At 38.1% G+C, this 18,650-nt stretch overlaps 1 protein-coding gene and 1 long non-coding RNA gene across 4 annotated transcripts; one reads left to right on the top strand and one right to left on the bottom strand.

Moving 5' to 3' along the window:
* The first annotated feature begins 1,850 nt into the window (after positions 1-1,850).
* Positions 1,851-16,351, top strand: mab21l3 (mab-21-like 3). 2 transcript variants are annotated; one of them, XM_006639373.3, is made up of 7 exons: positions 1,851-2,003; positions 3,665-3,805; positions 4,673-4,744; positions 5,229-5,520; positions 7,520-7,701; positions 10,836-11,030; positions 14,719-16,351. In XM_006639373.3, the coding sequence occupies exons 1-7, from the start codon at positions 1,956-1,958 to the stop codon at positions 14,950-14,952; spliced, it is 1,164 nt and encodes a 387-aa protein (XP_006639436.1). In that variant the 5' UTR covers positions 1,851-1,955; the 3' UTR covers positions 14,953-16,351. The 2 variants fall into 2 exon arrangements, with proteins under 2 accessions (XP_006639436.1, XP_015219995.1); XM_015364509.2 differs by having other exon boundaries at positions 10,836-11,047; positions 14,719-14,808.
* Positions 9,869-16,436, bottom strand: LOC107079531 (uncharacterized). Of its 2 annotated transcripts, none has more exons than XR_011181668.1 (3): positions 16,345-16,436; positions 11,982-12,140; positions 9,869-11,004 (listed from the first exon to the last, which is right to left on the bottom strand). It is a non-coding gene; the product is annotated as an uncharacterized lncRNA (long non-coding RNA). The 2 variants fall into 2 exon arrangements; XR_011181669.1 differs by having other exon boundaries at positions 11,982-12,137; positions 16,345-16,432.
* Between the last annotated feature and the right edge of the window lie 2,214 nt (positions 16,437-18,650).

Genomic DNA, 18,650 nt, shown 5'->3' with positions numbered 1-18,650 from the left:
GTATGTAGTCTGGTATATTCAGCATATGACTATCATTCCATTACTATATATTTTAAATTATTGCTTAGTTAAGAACAACACGTTCTTTGTTTAATGTAATTTTAACGTAACATCACACATGCCATTTAGTTAAGAAACCAAGAAAGATAAATACTTTAAGTTTGGAGTTACCTATGTTTTTAGTTTTCATTTCTAATTGTAATAACAAACACCATGAATAGAATATGAGAGACATGCTTTCTAACTGTGCCATACACATTTTTGCTCACAGTCTTGTACGGATTTCATAAATGTAAAGAGCTGATGTTGATAGAATAGGACTTAAGTGTTTCTAATCGGGTCTAAAGCACAGTATTACTGTTGATTTGTTACCATTAGTTCTCACCTCCACTGAAATCATGGTCCCACAGTAGTGAGTTTACTGCCAATCCAGGTCTTCTGGTCTGCTGTTGGTCTTCAGTTTTCCTGTTTGATGCATTCGGGACCCTTTTAAATTTGAACATATTAGTTTTATTATTATTCTCTGTCAGCCTATTGCATCATTTGTTTGTTTGTTTGTTTGTTTGTTTGTTTTGGTGTGAACAGGTACTATATACTGTACGCCAGAACATCCCATGGGTGTAGTCCCACCATGGTTTGGTTCACACCACACCTACTGCAGGTGTCCTGTTTTCCCATGTACATAATGTAACCTGCACGTTTGCTGTATATTTAGAGACATTCGGTGTTGACTAGATTATCGGAATATAAAGTGGTTTATGATATTTACATTCTGCTTAATGAGCTTATCTGGTTAAGTCTGTTGGCTACAATGATTTCCTTTTATGATGCTATAATCTGGGTTTTGCTATAATCAGTCTCTGCTCCTGTGTGTGTGATCACAGATTTGTGGGTTTTGTAAGTCTAACTAGATATTGTACTGACTATGCATTCCTATATTTTCTATATTATAGTTTTACAAGTTATCAGTATCCCCTTTCCCTGACCTTTCTGTTTGACTCTGTTCATCTGCCTCTGCTGCTCTGTCGCTCAAGTGGAGTTAAAGCTCCAGTAGCTGTTTTTGTAGGTCAGGTCAAAAGTTGTGAAACCTCAGATTCCAACAGATCTTGGCAGGTGTTTATTTTCTGCCTTTAGGCATCAGTTTGAATAATATACTGGCTTTGCTGTAAAGAATTTTTATCTCGTTCACATTCCAGTTTACAATATTAAAAATATGTAAAGTGAAGGAACCTGTTCTCTTGATTGTTGCATTTTGCATGTTATCGTCTTTCTAGGTGACAGAGCCTTTGGTGTTGAAATGTTAGCTGATGCCACTGTGAAAGTTGTATCTGCAGGTATAAAGAGGGCCAAAGGTCAAACAGAACAGGTGAGATAATAGTCTCCGTAAAATGTACTGTACCTCAAGTTAATGTTTCAGATTTCCACATAACTATGGTAGTATTCATAAAGCTAATCAATGTTAGAGAAAGTTTATTCACGTTCAATACCTTCAGAATGTATTATAGTTTATTTACTCTCAAACACCTTTCTATTCTCTGTATTTATTGTGCTAAGTATTTTTTATTATGTATTTATATATTATATGGAACCAATAGCATACATAAGCATGACGTACCTGTATATGTTAGGAAAATTGCATTGTATTTAAAGTGATTTTAGTAACTGGTTGCTAATGTTCTGTGTTGTTTTAATGGGTGATAGTTTGATAGTATGATTTGGAGGACTAAGGGACCATGAGAACACATTCATTCCTAAAGTCAATGGTGTTTAATCAATAACGTAATGTTCAATTCCCTTTTTTTGGCTTGGTGTTAAACGCATTGCCACATTGAAGCTTGTGGTGAGTGAGATACACATCTGTGAGAAGCAAGATTATTTACCCAGAACAAAGCAACAAGAATCACACAGAACTACAGTAAGCACATAAGTGAACCAAAATACAAGCAGAGTGTGAAATGACAGGTTTTACAGAGGAAGACTTGGACAACTTCCTACAAAACCAGGTAAATAATCTGAAGTCTTTTTTGGAAAAAAATATTTTAAAATGATTTAATGTTCTCTTTCCCTCTCTTGTGTCTCTTTTGGTTAAAACATTACTACTTTATTTATACAGTTAATGCAGTATAATATATAATATAATATAATAAATTGGCTCAGGGTGTGGTAAGATTGTAATCTTAATAAATTACATAAAATTATATTATCAGAAAGACTATTTTATCAGGTTTCTTTCTAAAATGATTAGGATTGTAGCTGCTCAATATACAACAATGTGTAAATGTGCTGCATGATGTGTACAGTATTTATGTATTTCATTGATTCTGCAAGAGTGACCAGTATTGTACTAGAGGATTGCAATGTGGTGATCAGTATTTTATTATCCAATAGTTGATTTGGTATCAATCAGGAAATATTTGCATATATGCATTACAATGATATTTAATGAAGAATTAAATATAAGGTGTGTCATATTGCAAGGCAAGTTCCAGATTATTTACCCAATCCCAATTACCAAATTTTATATTAAGCAAATACTACCCAATTACCCAGTCTATTTTAACCTAATCCTTTAATTAGTCTCAACTTTCCTTTAATTTTATTTGAGCAATAAAAAACATTATTTTGAACACCAATTAAGGATATGACTTTATGAAATATAAAATTATCTAAAACAGGTAACAGTATTTTTTGTATGGCTAGATGTTGCATTTATCACTCTAATACTAAACCTTTATTTTATACACAGTAGGGTCTTTCATGCCAATACATCAGTACAGATGTAAACAATCAACACCTCATAAAAAAAACATGTTGAAAAAAGAACAAAATATAAAAATAAGTATGAGCTAGCCTTCGAAGATAAATAATGTACTGTATATTCCTTGTATAAATGTAATTTATCGTTTAAGAAAAGAAGAAGGTGATTGATGGAACAGCACTTCAGAAACTTAAAAATAACAAATGTTTGTCTTTTTCTTAACCCAGAGTTAGAGTGGTCATGTGGAAACTGTGGTAATGGAAATTGTATTACAACTGCATGTAAACTGAAATAAAATTAATTAAATTCAGTTTTTGACTTAAACTTTGAATATCATAAATACCTTATTCAACATGTTGATCAAAAGTCATTTATCGTAATTCTAAACTTCATTTAAAGGTACATGTAATGCACACCCACCCTAGCTTTTTTGATAACCTACAGTATAACATTTGTTCTGCTTATTTTCCTTTCAAGCTGAAAAATAACGGTTCAGTCATTAAGCCCCTGCTCTGTCTCGTGAATGACATTCTTATTGTATCATAACATTGGTTTTGTTACATTACAACAAAACAAATCATATTCTCAACTCTGCTTTTTTTTTGCTGGTAGTCAGTACGTCCAGTTAAAAACTTTCTGATAAAATGATTTACGTTTTTTAGTTTGCATTGCTGTTGTATGTCACACCGTATTGTATGAGTAAACTTTATCAATGTAATTGTGGGCTGAGGAGGTGGCTGTGTGATAGGTTTTGGGCCGAGAGGCAAGAATGGCAAAGAATAATGTTCCTGGAGAGTTTGCTATTGGCCGACAAACTGAGAACATGCCAGCAGCTCTGGCACTTTCCCAGCAGAGGGAATGGTAGGTTTCCTGTGGCCTTGTGGCTCTGAATGCCCCTTTCTGCAGGTGGATCTCCGACACCGTCAGGTGTCCAAGACAGTGGACGAGGTTCAGCAGATCATCAAGGACCTGACCTCAGAGGTGAGCACCAAGGATGGCCGATTTCAGAGCATCTCCAACTCTGGTGTCCACAATGATAATATAAAGGTACATTTTATATATCCTTTTTGGTACATCTGTATAACTTGTTTACCATGTTACCTGAGAAGCAGGGTAGTGCCTCAAAGGTTGGACCCAAATACTAGCCACAGATTAATAAAGGACATTCGTAATGACTGTAATGTATTACTGGAAGAAAATAAGGTAGAAGAAATTCAAATTAATATTATTGTATGTGCCTACATTAGTATTTTACAATTAAGAAGTCTGGCTTATACCAATTCTGCCGTAAATGTATTTTGTTGCATTGCTGTAATAGGAGTAAAGAGGTTGTCACAATTACAGGCACCATCAACAGCCTTAACTAGATCTAAATCCAGCACATTCGTATTGACAGCCCTGTAATTAGAGTGTGCAGTTGCAAAGCTCATGCCAGGCACTCTCTGGATCTTTTATTTGCTTTCAGTCTCCAATTTCAGAGTTTTGCCATTTTCGGATGTGGTTTCTTCCTCTCCCTAGTTTTAATTCCAGAACAGTCCCTTCAACACCCCTCCATAGAGGTTTTCTTAAACTGCCAGCATGCCTGTCTTCTTTGTGTTTTTCTTTCTTGGGATTCCTGCTGAAAAGAATTGTTTTTTGTGAAAATCAAATGGAGACCATATTATCTTTGAAACCCAAATTATCATGTACGTTAAAATGGCCAGTGTTTATTAGAAGTTCTATAATAACTGCATACTGTAGAATGTCAATTTTGGGGCACAAGTATCTCCAAAGGGGTTATGTTTAAGGTAGTAAGATGTACAGAATTTCAACACGTAACGGTAGCTGTAGCTTTACTAAAAATGCTGGTTTAAAAACCCTGTTTACTCAATACTGTCCTCTTCTCTGACTCTCTGACTTCACCATGCTTGCCAGGATCAACCTGCTCTAATGGCCAAATGGGCAGCTCTTCTGAGGGGAAAATGTGCATTCAACCCAGCCATCCAGGTAGTGTCTCGTGTCTAAATCAAACCATTTCACTGGAATTTCTGACTGTAGAGAAATACCTGTACATTTCCCGTGAATCTGTCCTGACATTAATGATATTAATATAATTAATCATTGGTACTGTTTTCTGGAATTGAAACACTGTGTACACTTGGAAGGCCACACAGTTTCTGTCCCACTGATTGCTGTATGAAGCCTTTTAGCTCTAAGTTCATTTTTACTTTTAAGCACTTGCTGTTTTGCATTTCTTTTTGTTGAAAGGTGTACACTGTCAAGTATAATCTCATACGCTGTATATTGTACATGTGCGGCTGAGCTGAATTGTATTAATAGAATCTCCAGTATTATAAATATTAGAATGACGTGTGTCAAAAAGTGTGTTTTGCTTAACAATATATTTTCAGTCTCTGTTGTTTTTGAAATGCCGAAGCAGACTTGCTCTCGAACGGCGTGTGCACTTTCTCAAGCGGTGCTGCTCCTGCAGGTCCTCACGCCCGCCCTGTTCCTAATCTCGGTGCCGGTCAGGGGCCTGTGTGGGTACAAGGAGCGCAGGGCCAGGCAGTGGCGGTACTACACCCTGAGCGGCTCCAGGCTGCTTTCTCCAGTGCGTGAGCCCGAGAAGCTGCACCAGTGGCTGGAGCTGGAGAACTTCTGCAGCCCCTCGCAGGAGTGGCACGACTCCAGAGTGGCCATTGAAGGGGACATTGTGCCTGCCAAAGTGGTGAACCTCTTCAAGGAGCTCCTGGAAGCCGCCATCCAGAGCTGTAATCTTGCCAGTGAGTCATCTTTCTTTCCACCTTGCCCAGACGTCTGGATCTGTAACTCTGACACCCCCCTGTCAGTAAAACCCTGTTCCAGCACTCTTTCTGTTTTAGGGGTATACATACACTATGACTGAGGCAATTTGACATTTTGTCTACAGTAAAATATTCAGGGAATAGGTAATCTTCGGTTGTGACATTTAAACACGCACCATCGAGGGCTTTATACTATCCCAAACATTTAAAGTTTGGTTAAAGATCTTCTCTTTTTCCGTTCTTATTTGCATACATAATCATTTTAAAACTTCTAGTTAATTAACATGGATGAAAGACAATATTAAAAATGAAGAAAAGACTACATTCCTGGTCTGTATGTTTGCAGTTTGCTTATGACTCTGCTTATGACTGAAATAATCAACCATAAACTGTTCCATAAAGGTGTCCTAAACATCCTGAGGTGTACTGGTTTGTTTGTTTTTATATCTGCCTTGATTGTCATCACATCAGTAAGATTTTTTATAATTGATTTTTTTCTTTCTGGATGAGGACCACTTGGTTTTACAGTACATATTCTTAGAAAAGGATAAAACGTTATAACTTTTTATAATATTAGAACAAGCACGTTACAACCACAACCTGTAAGTTACCAAGTTAAAGACTTTGATGCATAAAATATTTTTATGAAGAAGGTGGAAGGTTGTGTACTTTTGTCTGACTGAGCAATCTTTCTTTTATAAAATATAGCTCAGTCAGTTTAGTGTGTAACATGCTGTAATACAAAGTTTAAAACAGTATACAACGTAAATTCTGTAATTGGAAAAAGATTGTCCCTCAGCATAGACCGGGATTCAAAGCCAGGCAGTTTCTGGCGACAGCCCAAATTGTCACGGACGTCCAAAGGGACCAACCGTGGGGAGCAGGAGAGCGGAAAAAGACCCATATGCGTAGCGGCGAGACGGGAAAAAGGCCCGGGCTCACTAGTGCAAAGAGTTCAGGAATGCCGTATAGAAACCTATGCCCTCAGGGAGCAGGACATCCGAACGTCAATGCTGAGCGAGGACAGAGTGCAAGACCCGGAAATATATAGCCCAAGGGAAAGAGAGGGACCAGAAGGACAGCAGACCGGAAACTAGGGACAGGACAGAGAAGGAGCGCCCTCTGGCTGCAGAGGGTGTGACACAAATATCGCACATGAGACGTTCTCCACCTGGTATTTCAAATTATTAAAAAAAATATTCACCCTATTAAAAAAAAACATGCGGTATTACACTGTACTTTTCCGTACATGTACTGCGATTTACTGCAGCATCTGTCGCGCATTTTGAATGGCTGGATCTGTACAAACCTAGGAAATATCTCTGAAAATGACCACCGGTCCGAATGCCATTTTGCCAATACATAAAATGAAAAAGCTGACTTATTTTTATCATATGATTGAAAGAGTTTTGATGGTGGTTTATCTTTTTATTAATAAATGTCCCTAATTAAGAAACATTTGTTTTTAAAATTTTATAACACATAACACCACTAGATGATGCTGTCTTACATTAGGCTGAAGATTCTTTGTAGTGTGGAACAAGTTCAGGTGCATTTTCACATTGTTTTAATCAAATATATTTGAAAATAAAATGAACCCCCACAAACGTTAAAAGAAGATAAACAAAAAATATGCAAAAAATGATGCAATATCCAAAGACAAAGTGGTAGGTTAGCTGGCTTCTGGGAAAATTGGCTTATTTTCTTTTTACTTTTACAAATTGAAGAAACAAATTATATCTATATTATTTTCTCCTCAATGATTGTGATTGAACGGATCAAAGTTTGCTCTATGACATTAAATACTGATTAATGCTCGCCAGATATGTTTATTAAAACCATGTCTTTTAATTTATATTAAAATGGTATCAACCACGTAGGCATTGATGTTTTTGTTTCAGTATTGGACTGATTTCTGGCATTAAATCATTGTCTTCACACAACAGTGGTAAAAACTGGTTCTGCTTTCTTTCCACAGGTAAAGTCACTATTTTAGAGACTGTTGGTGCTATGATACGTGTTGCCGTGGAAACATCTGAAGCGCAGGTAGAGGCGGAGCTTATTCCAACTGTGGAGCTCATGAACTGCTGGCCAAAAAAAGCTCGCTGGCCCAGATTTCTCAAACGCTGGCCCTCAAAGGAAAAAGCCAGATGCATCAAGGTGTAGTAAAATACTTCTGTATGCAATATTCATGTGGAATTCTTTTCAGCAGAAACAAGGTCAGATCTAGTTTTTTTTTAAAAAGAATCTCCAAAGCTCAGGGTAGATTACTTCTTTCCCTAAAGACTGTCAGTTTAAAAAAAGAAAATGAAGAAACAAGTTAATTCATACTGCTCATTCTGTCCCAGAATGGTGCCCTTAGACATGAAATATTGATCACAGTTCTAAGGCCACACAAAATTACATTTTTTGTGCCTTATATAAAGGAGAACACAGATTATGCACTCTTGCACTCTGGTTAGTTTTCTGACTAAATATTAAAATCATTTTGTGTAGGTTACATACTCGATGCTGTATACTATAGTACTGTCATGTCATTTTTATGCATCATATGACTTTCTGTTTTAAAATAAGGCACCGGCAGTGAAAAATGTGTTGCCCCCCCATAACAACCTTTGTATATAAATTGAAAAATTGACCATTAAAATGCTTTAGTAGCACATCTAATAAGCCATTTATTAAATAGGAAGTAAATTGCTGCTCTTCATATTTCTTTAGTCCCATTCCATTTCATTATGTTTTTGTTTTTTCTTGTACTTGTACTCTGACTAAAATCTGTTTGACAACTCTGAAAGGTGCTATTTATAACAGGGGTGAAAACAGATGGCTTAAGATTCATTTGTCTGTGCGTATAGCAGAAGAGGTCTCACTTGTCATGTAAGGTAGCATACTGAGATTGCAATGCTCTCTGATGATGGGATTCAGATGTTCAGATGTATATTTCAAATGTCAAAGTTGTACTAAATTGCTTCTTGATAAAATTCGTAGATACCTGAATTTATATCTTCAGTTTTACTGCTACTGCATCCAAAGACAGTAGTATATCTTAATCCTCTTCTTGTCTAGACTGTACTGTATAATTGATGTCTTCCAATAAAATATGAAGGTTAGTCTCAATTCTAATAAGCTGATAAATAGGGAGTATTGCAGACCTTGCACAGCTTGACGTGTTTTTTGAGAATATGAAACAGCTGCTTGAATTGAATAATCAAAGGTTTATTGTGATATAAAACTAGGTTCTGATTAATATGGACATAATTGTAGAAGGAAGCTTATTCACATCTTACTTAATTCAATGAGATGTAGCTTGATTCAAAATATTAACAACAAAAATTAAATCTGCTTTTTTAATTGCATATTGAAGAAGGAGGGAAGAATGGTTTGGAAGACAATAAGAACTCTTGATGAGTTATTATTAGTGAGTATATTAGCATACAGCTTCTGAGACACCTAGAAATGTCACTGAGAATGACATGAATAAAAGAAGATCAAAGCAGAAATGCATAGTCAATGAATGAACGACCTTTGTTGTGACATGCAATTATACGATGCAGATGTCTGGTATTATCAGCCTCAAACTGTTATTTTTGTTTTCCTTCAAAAGTCATCTCCCAACATAGGCATTGTCCTGCTGGGTGACATGCAGCAGCCTTAATGCACCAACATCCTCATTATACAGCAGACTAGGTGGAGAAGTTAAAAATGACTTCACACGTTCATCTAAGGGGGAACTTTAGGTAGTAAAAATTGCTCAAAACCTAAGGGGAACATTGCACCGGAGCTGACAGCTGATCTTATGAACAGTGCCACTAGATCTTTAAAGACCACGTGGTCAGGACCTCAGTTCACTGTTTCCCCTGCAGGAAACAGCAGCCTAGTCTTACCTAGAGGTCTCCCTGACCTGACCAGCAGGACTGTCTTTCTGCGGTCTCAGATCTTGCAGGATCAGGCTATGGTCCTGCAAGGTAACATTGCTGTACATAGATAAGATTTTTCTAAATGTTGTCTTTTTTTTCTGCTGATGAAAATTATTTTGTTTGGTTTAGAAGAAACATAAAGACAGTACTACAATTACCTTGGGCTCCTTTTTGCTTTTATTTTAATATTTTAAGAATGTATTTCAATAGTCATATATCATAGCTAGTCCTGTTGGGTAGTTCATGTTAATCTTTGGGAGTTGTGAAACATGGGAAGAAGGGTGAATGAGTGTTAGAAGAATAAGAGTTTCCCACCAATCAACAGTTTATATGTTATATATAAATTATATACAGTAGTACTTTGGAAAGGCATCAATGTGTATTGACTCACAAAGAACACAAGAACACAATTTACGTCTCTACTGCTAGAAGAGATATTTTATTCTAAAACATACAGTACCTCCATTAATATTCAAGAATGTGAGTTTAAACCCCCTTGCAAGGCCTCTTATGTGTAGGCTTCCTCGGTTAAAAAATCTCTTAATCCTTGCTAGAACCTGTGGCTGGATGGCGATATACATATCTCCATATACATTTTGCCAAAAGAAGCATTGGTTTCAAAATAAACTCAGAAAAGTATTACAAGGGATTTGCTTCAGATACAAATATACTTAAGAAAGACATGGTTACAGTTAAAATTAGAAAGTACAATCCATAAAGGCAGAGATGTCACACGTTATTTATTTATGAAACACCCAAATGTATGCATATAATTAATGTCAATCGTGACTTCGGGTAGAGGGAAACATTACTTTAAGCATTGAAATCCTCATCACAGTATTTATCTAAATAAATTTTGTTCATGAAGACATGAATAACAGAGGTGCAGTGATCAGTTTGGCTGCCTCACAGCGCTGGGGTTCAGTTCTGGAGCTGGGGTGCTCTCTGCATGTTCTTGCATGTTTGTTTGGGTTTTCTCAAGGTGTTCCGGTTGCTGCCCCAGTTTGAGTATGAGCGTGTCTGTGCTGGTGTGTCCTCTGACAGACTGGTGTCCCAACCGGGGGGTATCCCACCTTGTGCCCATTGCTTACTGGGATGGGCTACAGCTGCCCCTCAACCCTGTATGGAATAAAGCAGTGAAAACATGTTGTATATGTTCAGTAGAACAGTGCATCCTGTATCAGACTGATTCTACATTGTGGCAAATAATCCCTTCTCTGGAGAGAAAAAATTCTCCTTTCTCTGCATTGACAACGTACTGTACCTACACCTACTATTCATACCCCTGAACACAGTAATTCTCAGCCCCATCCCAGAACAAACACACAGGAGCTCCAACATACTGTGAATGTAAAAATAACTAATTTTGTTTTCCAGTCTTTTGGATTTAACCTGATGGCCTCTTCGAACTACCACTGGCTCCTGTCCTTCTCCAGGGCAGAGCAGGTCCTGATGAGCAGCATTGACGAGGATGGCGGATGCAGGAGGAAGTGCTACCGGGTTGTCAGGCAGCTGAAAGAGGATGTTTGGTGCCCTGGAAGTAAACCTGTAATTACAGCGTATCATCTGCAGGTGAGAAACAGATTCTGGTAAGCATAACTCATATCAATAAATCCTCATAAAACATCAAACAACCTGTTGTCTGTGGAGACTGTTTTAGTGATACACAGTGAACACTGATGATATGAATCTACATAATTAGCAAGCTACTCTAAATCTGTATCAGCCGCAGTATCAACTAATGACTTTAAACATAAACGATTCCTCAGAACTCAGTAGTCAGTGTTTCTATTTTGAAGCTTCTTATTTGTATTTATGTCAGTTGATAGCCAATTTAGCTCAAAGCCAGGAATAATATATCTGTGTTAACTTAAGATTTGGAGCACTGTATAGGTTGTGCATTCACTTTGCATTAGAAATAAGATCAATATTGTGGTGCCCAGAGGCTTTTGGAGTGCTTATGTCTTAAAGATACGACTGCAATGAATGGGCATGTCATCATGTAAGCCCTCTACCATGGATGCTGCTGGGATAGAACTGACAGGACAGTATATTTGTCCTGGTGTCTGTGGCTGTCATCCCCTGTTCATCTGTAGTACAGAGAGGGGCAGGCAGTAAGCAAGTGGGCACTTTGAGTGTGGGGGAGGCAGTGCCGTCTGCTTCCTGCCACACTGCACGCTGCAATAATTAAATCATTATTCCCCCTTCGTGAGCAATGTGACTCACTGCCTGTCTCTGAGGTTAAAGTTTAATTGCTTCATGAAAAACTGACTGGATGTCCGAGCACTATGCTGGTGTCAAGGTGAGTGGAAGGCCATGGAGGACATCGGGTCCAAGTGGGAAGTTTCTTCCAGAATAAGTGGACAGGCCGAAGCCAGACCTTTCCATCTTGAAGGACCAGATTGGTAGATCGCACCAGGGAATCCTCCACTTGAGGACACAGAACCCAGGGCCGGGGGACCATGGCAGTGCCAACATGCCAGCCATGCCACAGAACAAGACACAAGAAGAAAAACAGCGCACCTCTTCAGGAAGGCGCAGAACCTCCAGACGGATGCGAGAATGAGCCAGGAAGTCTGTCCTCGGTGGCGTGCTCCAGCTTGCAGCTCCAGCTACCGCCGTTCCCCCTCGAGAGAGAAGAAGGACAAGTGGCCTCTGCTTCAGGCTGCTGCCGCACTTCTACTAGGATGTGGAAGTGGAAGAGAAGCCCCTTTTTCAGCAGCTCACCCCCACCTGCAGAGCTGCATATCCCCATACCATCCAGAGGGAACCCTCTGAATGCTGGGGAACCCCCATTTAGGCTAACCCGACTGTTCACACCGGACCATAGCTGCCTGCGACTGAAATGGCCCCAGCTGTCAGCTCCCACTTCCCGTCTGCAGCCGGCACTGCCTGGCCCTGCCTCGTCCACGCGAGGGCTGCTGGGCGAGTTCAAATGGAAACTCTTTGACAAGACGACAGAGTGGGAGGTGTATCAGAGGAACAAATTTTGTCTAGTGACGTCTAGTGTTCTGAATGCCGGAGGGCAAGCAGGTTTGTAAAGGATTCACCCGAGAGTCTGGCTGCTTGTGTTTTGACAGGCTTTGATCTGATAGCAGGTCAGCAGACTTTGAGAGTCTGCCAGCAGCGATAGGGAGGCACTCAGCTGTCACCCACATTCTCATGGCCATGCCTTTTTGCCAGATGAAGAAAGTGGAGCAGCGGGATAGTTTCTCTGCAGACATTGATCTTCTGACAAAACTATCTTCCCATGGTTGGAGACCCCTGGAGTCAATTAGTTGGCCCCTGTCTTCTTTATCCATAACCTGACAACCGTTTCACTCTTGACTCAATTCTCTTCATCAGAGAACATACAGAGCCTGTCCAGGTATTGGCCTGTGTGGGCTGCGCAGGTTCAAGTACACACCTGAAGAAGGCGTAACAGTACAGCCTTGCAGAACGCTGTACTGCATTGAATTGACCAGAAAATTTTGAGTCTATTTTTTAAAATATATACTGTAATAGTGAGGGGTTTGCATGGACTGCCTGAGCACAAGCAGAGAGCCTCTTTTCCTTAGCCAGGGAGCGAGCGGTGTGCTGGTGTGTCGTCGTATCGTAAGGCGGGTCTTCTCTGCTATATACAATGACGAGTCTTTCCACTAAAGGGAAAAATAATAGTTCAGCAGCCGTTTCGCTACAATGCTGGTTCAGAACTTGAAGCCCGTCCACGATCTCGTGGGGATCTTCTATAGCAGACCTGATGAGCTTCAGGTGCTGTAGCTGCGCATTCCCGCGCACCGTGGAGTAGGGAGTGCAGTGGGAGGTGTGCTCCACTGTCACAATACTGGGCAAAATATATTTTTTTTGCTTACTCTGTGTACTGTATGCATTATTTTAGAAAAATAAAGTATAAGGATTTTGGATCTATTAAATATTTCTGTTGTCAGTTTGATTAATCAATGACTAAGTGAGATACACTTGAAAGATACTCTGACTGTTGCATAAGCTCTGAATCATTTCATTAGTGAGAGAGTTGATTGGGACAACTCTCAGTGGGATAATTTAACCTGTGCAATGTCAAGCCTGGTGAAAATCAAGAAACAGCAACACAAAAAGGAGGCATTGTGCCATCTTCAGCAAGAGGGCAATACCTTTGTGCTATTGGTATGTTGGAGCAAAACCTTGGATGGGTTCAACAGCAGTGTGACCAAGGTGAATGGTGAATCAAGGGTTTTTAAACTTTACTTTACTTGACAACAGCATATGTGACACAGACATGCAGAATAATAGGCTAACTGTGTAAAACATGGTAGTGATTGAGTAGATTCGAGAGTGATGATCTGGACTTGACTGTGCATCCTCATGCTGTTCACTTAACAGCGGCTTTCCTGTACAATAGAAAAAATGACACAATGGAGTAGATGTACTGTTTGCCTGACTTGAGCTCCATTGAACATTAGAGCAGTGAAATAACTTCAGGCATCTAGGACTGAGAGAACAGTAAGGCACGTGGTTATGAGGCAGGCGGTTGGTCAGACTGTGTGGGAGGAATGGGACAGAATCTCACAAGATAGCATCTGTCACCTGAGGCAACGCATGTGTCACAGATGTACAGCTTGTATTGCTTCCAGCTGTAGCCTTACATTCTACTAGTCTGTGTTTTTTCTATTTAATAAAATGTCAGTGCATCTACTGTGAAAAAGATTGATGCTTTGTTTGACATTCAGTATATTTACCATTCTATGCACACCATTGAACCTAGCAAAATGTCTCCAGAAATAGCATTAGTGTTTTGGAATTTGTTTAAAGCGAAAGAGAAAAAAAGCTTTCTTACTGTGCATTATATTAAGATGTCTGGGGTCTTCTTTGGGTGGTTGAGTGGGAGGCATAATGACATAGTGGTTTGTGTTGCTGCCTTGCAGCACTAGGGCCCTGGGTTCAGTTATTGGGTTTTCTCTGTGTGTTTCTGTGGATTTCCTCTGGGTGATCTGGTTGCTTTCCACAGTCTTAAGACATACTGAAGGTTACCGCTGGGATAGGTGACTGCTGCCCCATGGTCCACTAGTGTATAATATGGTTTGAAGACGGATGGATCAGTAGATTACATTTCATTTTCTTCAATTCCTTTACTGGGTCATTGTACATAGTTTTGTACAATACGCATACAGTATAGTAGTGTAGTAGTAGAAATGTAAGGAAGGTTTATTAGATTTTTAATTTTTAATTTTAAGATACAAGTAATTCATTGCAGATCATGTTACTCTATATTTTTCCTTTCCAGACCCTGTTATTTTGGTCCTGTGAGAAATATCCATGTACCAAGGACTGGAGAAACTTTAAACAGAGCGTGCTTCGTCTTGTGAAGAAGCTTCAGAAATGTGTGAGTCAGCGGTATCTGAGGCATTACTTCGTCCGGGGCTACAACCTGCTAAAATACACCAACACCAATGAGCTGGATATCATGAGCAAAAAGATCTCTGATTTTCTTGAGAACCCTGGACTCTACATGTACTGATATAATACTTTTTACAGTATTCTTGAATAAGAAAATAGATGCAAATAAGAGCCAGGCAAAATAAATTATTTTAATGGTCAAAAACATACTGTATATTACTCTCATATTCAATTAGAATTAGTGCATATGTCACATGCACTGCAAGTTTGGGCTTATTGAAGAGGTGGCTTTTAAGCATAAGAGTGAATAATAGGTGAGCAGAAAGGCTTAAAGCCAAGGCTTTATTTCATTAATATATATTGCTGAGTTTTATGTTTATCCTGAATTCATTATTCTGTTTAAAATGAAATGTCCCTAAATTACTGACACCCAGTTTAAACCTTTACATTACATTTGACATCTGCACATTAACACTGACATTTTATATTATGCAAATTTCATCATGGCAATTCTTCCATGACCAGTTTGTTGCGTGAATGTTAACACACATCTGTGTCAAAACTAAGCTCTATTCACAGCTTTATATCCTTCAAAATCTACTATAGCATTCAGTAACTATTATCTGTGACTTCCCATGCAGAAATAGCTGGGAGAAATGTTGTTTCAGAGTGATGATAACTTCAATACTGGCATTGATTCAGGTTTTATCATCATGGGGAGATAGTATTTAAGCTACACTGGAGTTTAGGAAGAGCCAGAGATGAGAGAGATTTGTACAGAGAAAAAGGGATGAAACAGAGTCTCTGTATTTTTCCAACAGTCCTTTATAACTGGGACAAAAAGATCATAGGATTCAAAGAGATAAAATAGAATTGCTTTGCATTTTCCACAGAAGGTGATGCCATTCACATACCATTACTAGAATTAGAATTCCTGGCATTTCATCATGAATGTCTGAGCATTTGAAAGCTTCATCACACATAGTGATTTATTGGGCAAATTCAAAGGTGTCATTCAAGCAAAATGAAACACTGAAATAATTAAAATCTGAACCAGCAAAACCCTGATACTGGTACCATTACCACAATGTTTGGTCTTGTAAAAGCTGGAATCTGGTGCAAAACATATTATCAGCACTGATGTTATGATCACCAGAATGTCTACTGTGCAGTTTTATATTACGGTTTATGAAGAGCTTAGAGTTTTATTAAGTAGCATAAAGAAATTAACAAAAATACAGCTGTGACTGTCATTAGTAAATGTTTGTGTGTGAATTAATATAAACACAACTGGGACCCTTCTTTGTCATAAGAATAGAAAATGCTGCAAAGAGGTAAAGACTACAGTATTTACCACAACTTCCTAATCTGAGGATGTAATTTACCCTTTTCTTCCTGAGTCAGCATTTATACACCTGGATAATTTCTTCAAGACACCCACAACCTCTTTATTTGAAGTACTGCTTCCTAAGTCCTAAGTCCACTCTCTAGGACCCAAATACAGACTACTTACACACTTGGGATATGTTGGTCCTGGAGTAGTCCATTGGGTTGACTTTTCCAGGATCTTTCAGTAATACACAGTAAATTCTTGCCTCTAGCACCCTTCACAGTCTTCTTTGCACAAGACTGAAGAGATTTGGATTCTTCAGTTTCTCCGTATATGAGCTGCAATGTTGTTGCAACAAAGTGACAAGAATCAACTTTTTTAATATCCTGTCTTATACTTTAAATGCATGTTCTCGCTACCTGCATCAACAAAAAGTATGCGTACACATACACCCTACTCAGTACTTCTTTCTATCCTGAACAAGGTGGAGCGTGATCTGAACAGTGAACTTTATTTGAGTAAATGATCTGGGTGAGGAGATTGACAGCCCGTCTTCCTCCCTCCTGAACCTGTAATGAAGGATGGGCTGGTGGAACTGGTGGAGGGAGGGATGCAAATACAAAATGTTCAAGTGACTCAGCAGGATGTCTGATATTTATACAGTATGTGGGTAGCTGAAAGGGTTCAAGATTGGAGAATGACCTCTTCTTGAACTTAAAAACTCCATTTACAGTATAGCCGCCACAGTAGGCAAAAGCTATAGATTGAAACCAACTATAAGAATAGACAATGCCCATTTCAGGAAGATTATGTTTAAGTGAAATCATTTGACAATCATGAAGAAACCAAAAGAACTGATGTTTTGCTAAATCAAACAATTGCAAATCTGGAAAGTTTATTTTTTCCAAATAAAAAGGAGAAATGTGATTAATAATGTCATATTATTAATATTATTATTAGATCATTTATGTATTTACAACTTTTAGATACTCTTTGCTTTTACAAATTGTAAAAGTTTGAATACAGTTTAATAAATCAAAATCAGCTATGTACAAGAAATCCTGCAATATGTTTTAAGATGACTTGTCTTTTTGTTTTGCCATTGGAAATCACATTTGTTTTTGTTTTTAAGGAAGCAAACTTTATAAATATATATTTTTCCTAAACGTTTTATTTTCTGAAGATGTTTTGTAGGAAATACAAATGCTTTTGAAGTAACGTTTACTGTTACTGTACATTATTGTACATTCACATAATTAATAACTTTTAAACAAACGTTGGGCATAAGTACTTAAGCTTCTTTAGCTTTTTAATCACATCTGGTGCAATGTTACATCTGTAACAATGTTTGTTAGTCTATGCTTCTGGAAAAAAGTTTCATGTTTGATTTGTATTTAATTGCCTCCTGCTGTCTCCATTTTCTCTCTCTCTCTGTCACTGTATGCTGTATTACATGCTGAGTTTGACTGCACAATATGGGTCTGAGTGTAGCTATGTAGCTATGTTATGTGTTCCAAATAAAGCCACATTCAATTGAACAATTTTATTTGAAAGCTGCAAAAGTGAAAATACATCAAATTAAAAGCACTGCTTAATAAAACTACACATGGATGCACTTTTCTTTTTCAAATGTAGCCTTCTCTAATACTCTCAGACACCTCTTGAACATATAAATCTGTTTACACTTTAAAATAATGGCTGAAAGTATATTTTAGTTATTGATTTCAAAATGAAGTTTAGCAGACATCAGAGAAAATATGTGAGGTATTCACATGCTGCTCCTAACCTATTCAATGGGAATTTGTTAGGAATTTCTTACTCATAAATATGGCAAGTGTTGCCATAAATGAATCTCGTATATAGGGATAAGTAGCAGTACCGACTCCAAATTTCTTTCAACCACTCCATGATTAATTTCTTAATTTATCATAAACAGACCAATGTTTATTTTGAGAAGAAGAAAACTTTGCAATCATAGAGAACAGAGGAACCCCTATTTGTTCCATCCCACTTGTGTCTGTTAAATAATTTTGTCTTCCTGGAATGAACCAGCCCTCTCCAGAATCTAACGGCAACTCTGTTAGGTGACCTTATGAGCTATCATTCTGCCTAGGGTGGACATGTTTCTTAAAAAGAACTGTAACTCTCCTGACTTTATTTTTTGCCATTTAGAAAATAAAATCTTTACTACAAAAAATACATAACCCCAACCCTCATTCGAGAACCTGATCCTTTGTTTTTTTATTTCCTCTTGTGGCTTGAAGTCCAAATTGAATTAAAAACAACCCCATCTTTTTCCTATGCATACTTAGCTGTGACATGTAAACTAATTAGATTGTACATGAGGAAAATACATTTTTGGCCATAATTAGCACAGATTGTATGTGCAAACCTGAGAGCACAGAAAGACAAATATGGTTTGGTAGCAACTGTCTTCGAAGTTGGATTTTGGTTTCTGTGTTTTAATTTGATTGTCCACAACCTGGGCT

The sequence above is a fragment of the Lepisosteus oculatus genome, chromosome 15, assembly GCF_040954835.1.
Source record: "Lepisosteus oculatus isolate fLepOcu1 chromosome 15, fLepOcu1.hap2, whole genome shotgun sequence".
NCBI lineage: Eukaryota > Metazoa > Chordata > Actinopteri > Semionotiformes > Lepisosteidae > Lepisosteus > Lepisosteus oculatus.
Note: the sequence above shows the minus strand (reverse complement) of the source record. Positions and strands in the feature narration are given on the sequence as shown.

Coding starts and splice junctions, on each gene's coding strand:
- mab21l3 (XM_006639373.3), top strand. CDS start 1,956: ATGACAGGTTTTACAGAGGAAGACTTGGACAACTTCCTACAAAACCAG. Junction 2,004..3,664: donor ACAACTTCCTACAAAACCAG/GTAAATAATCTG, acceptor CCCTTTCTGCAG/GTGGATCTCCGACACCGTCA. Junction 11,031..14,718: donor TTACAGCGTATCATCTGCAG/GTGAGAAACAGA, acceptor TTTCCTTTCCAG/ACCCTGTTATTTTGGTCCTG.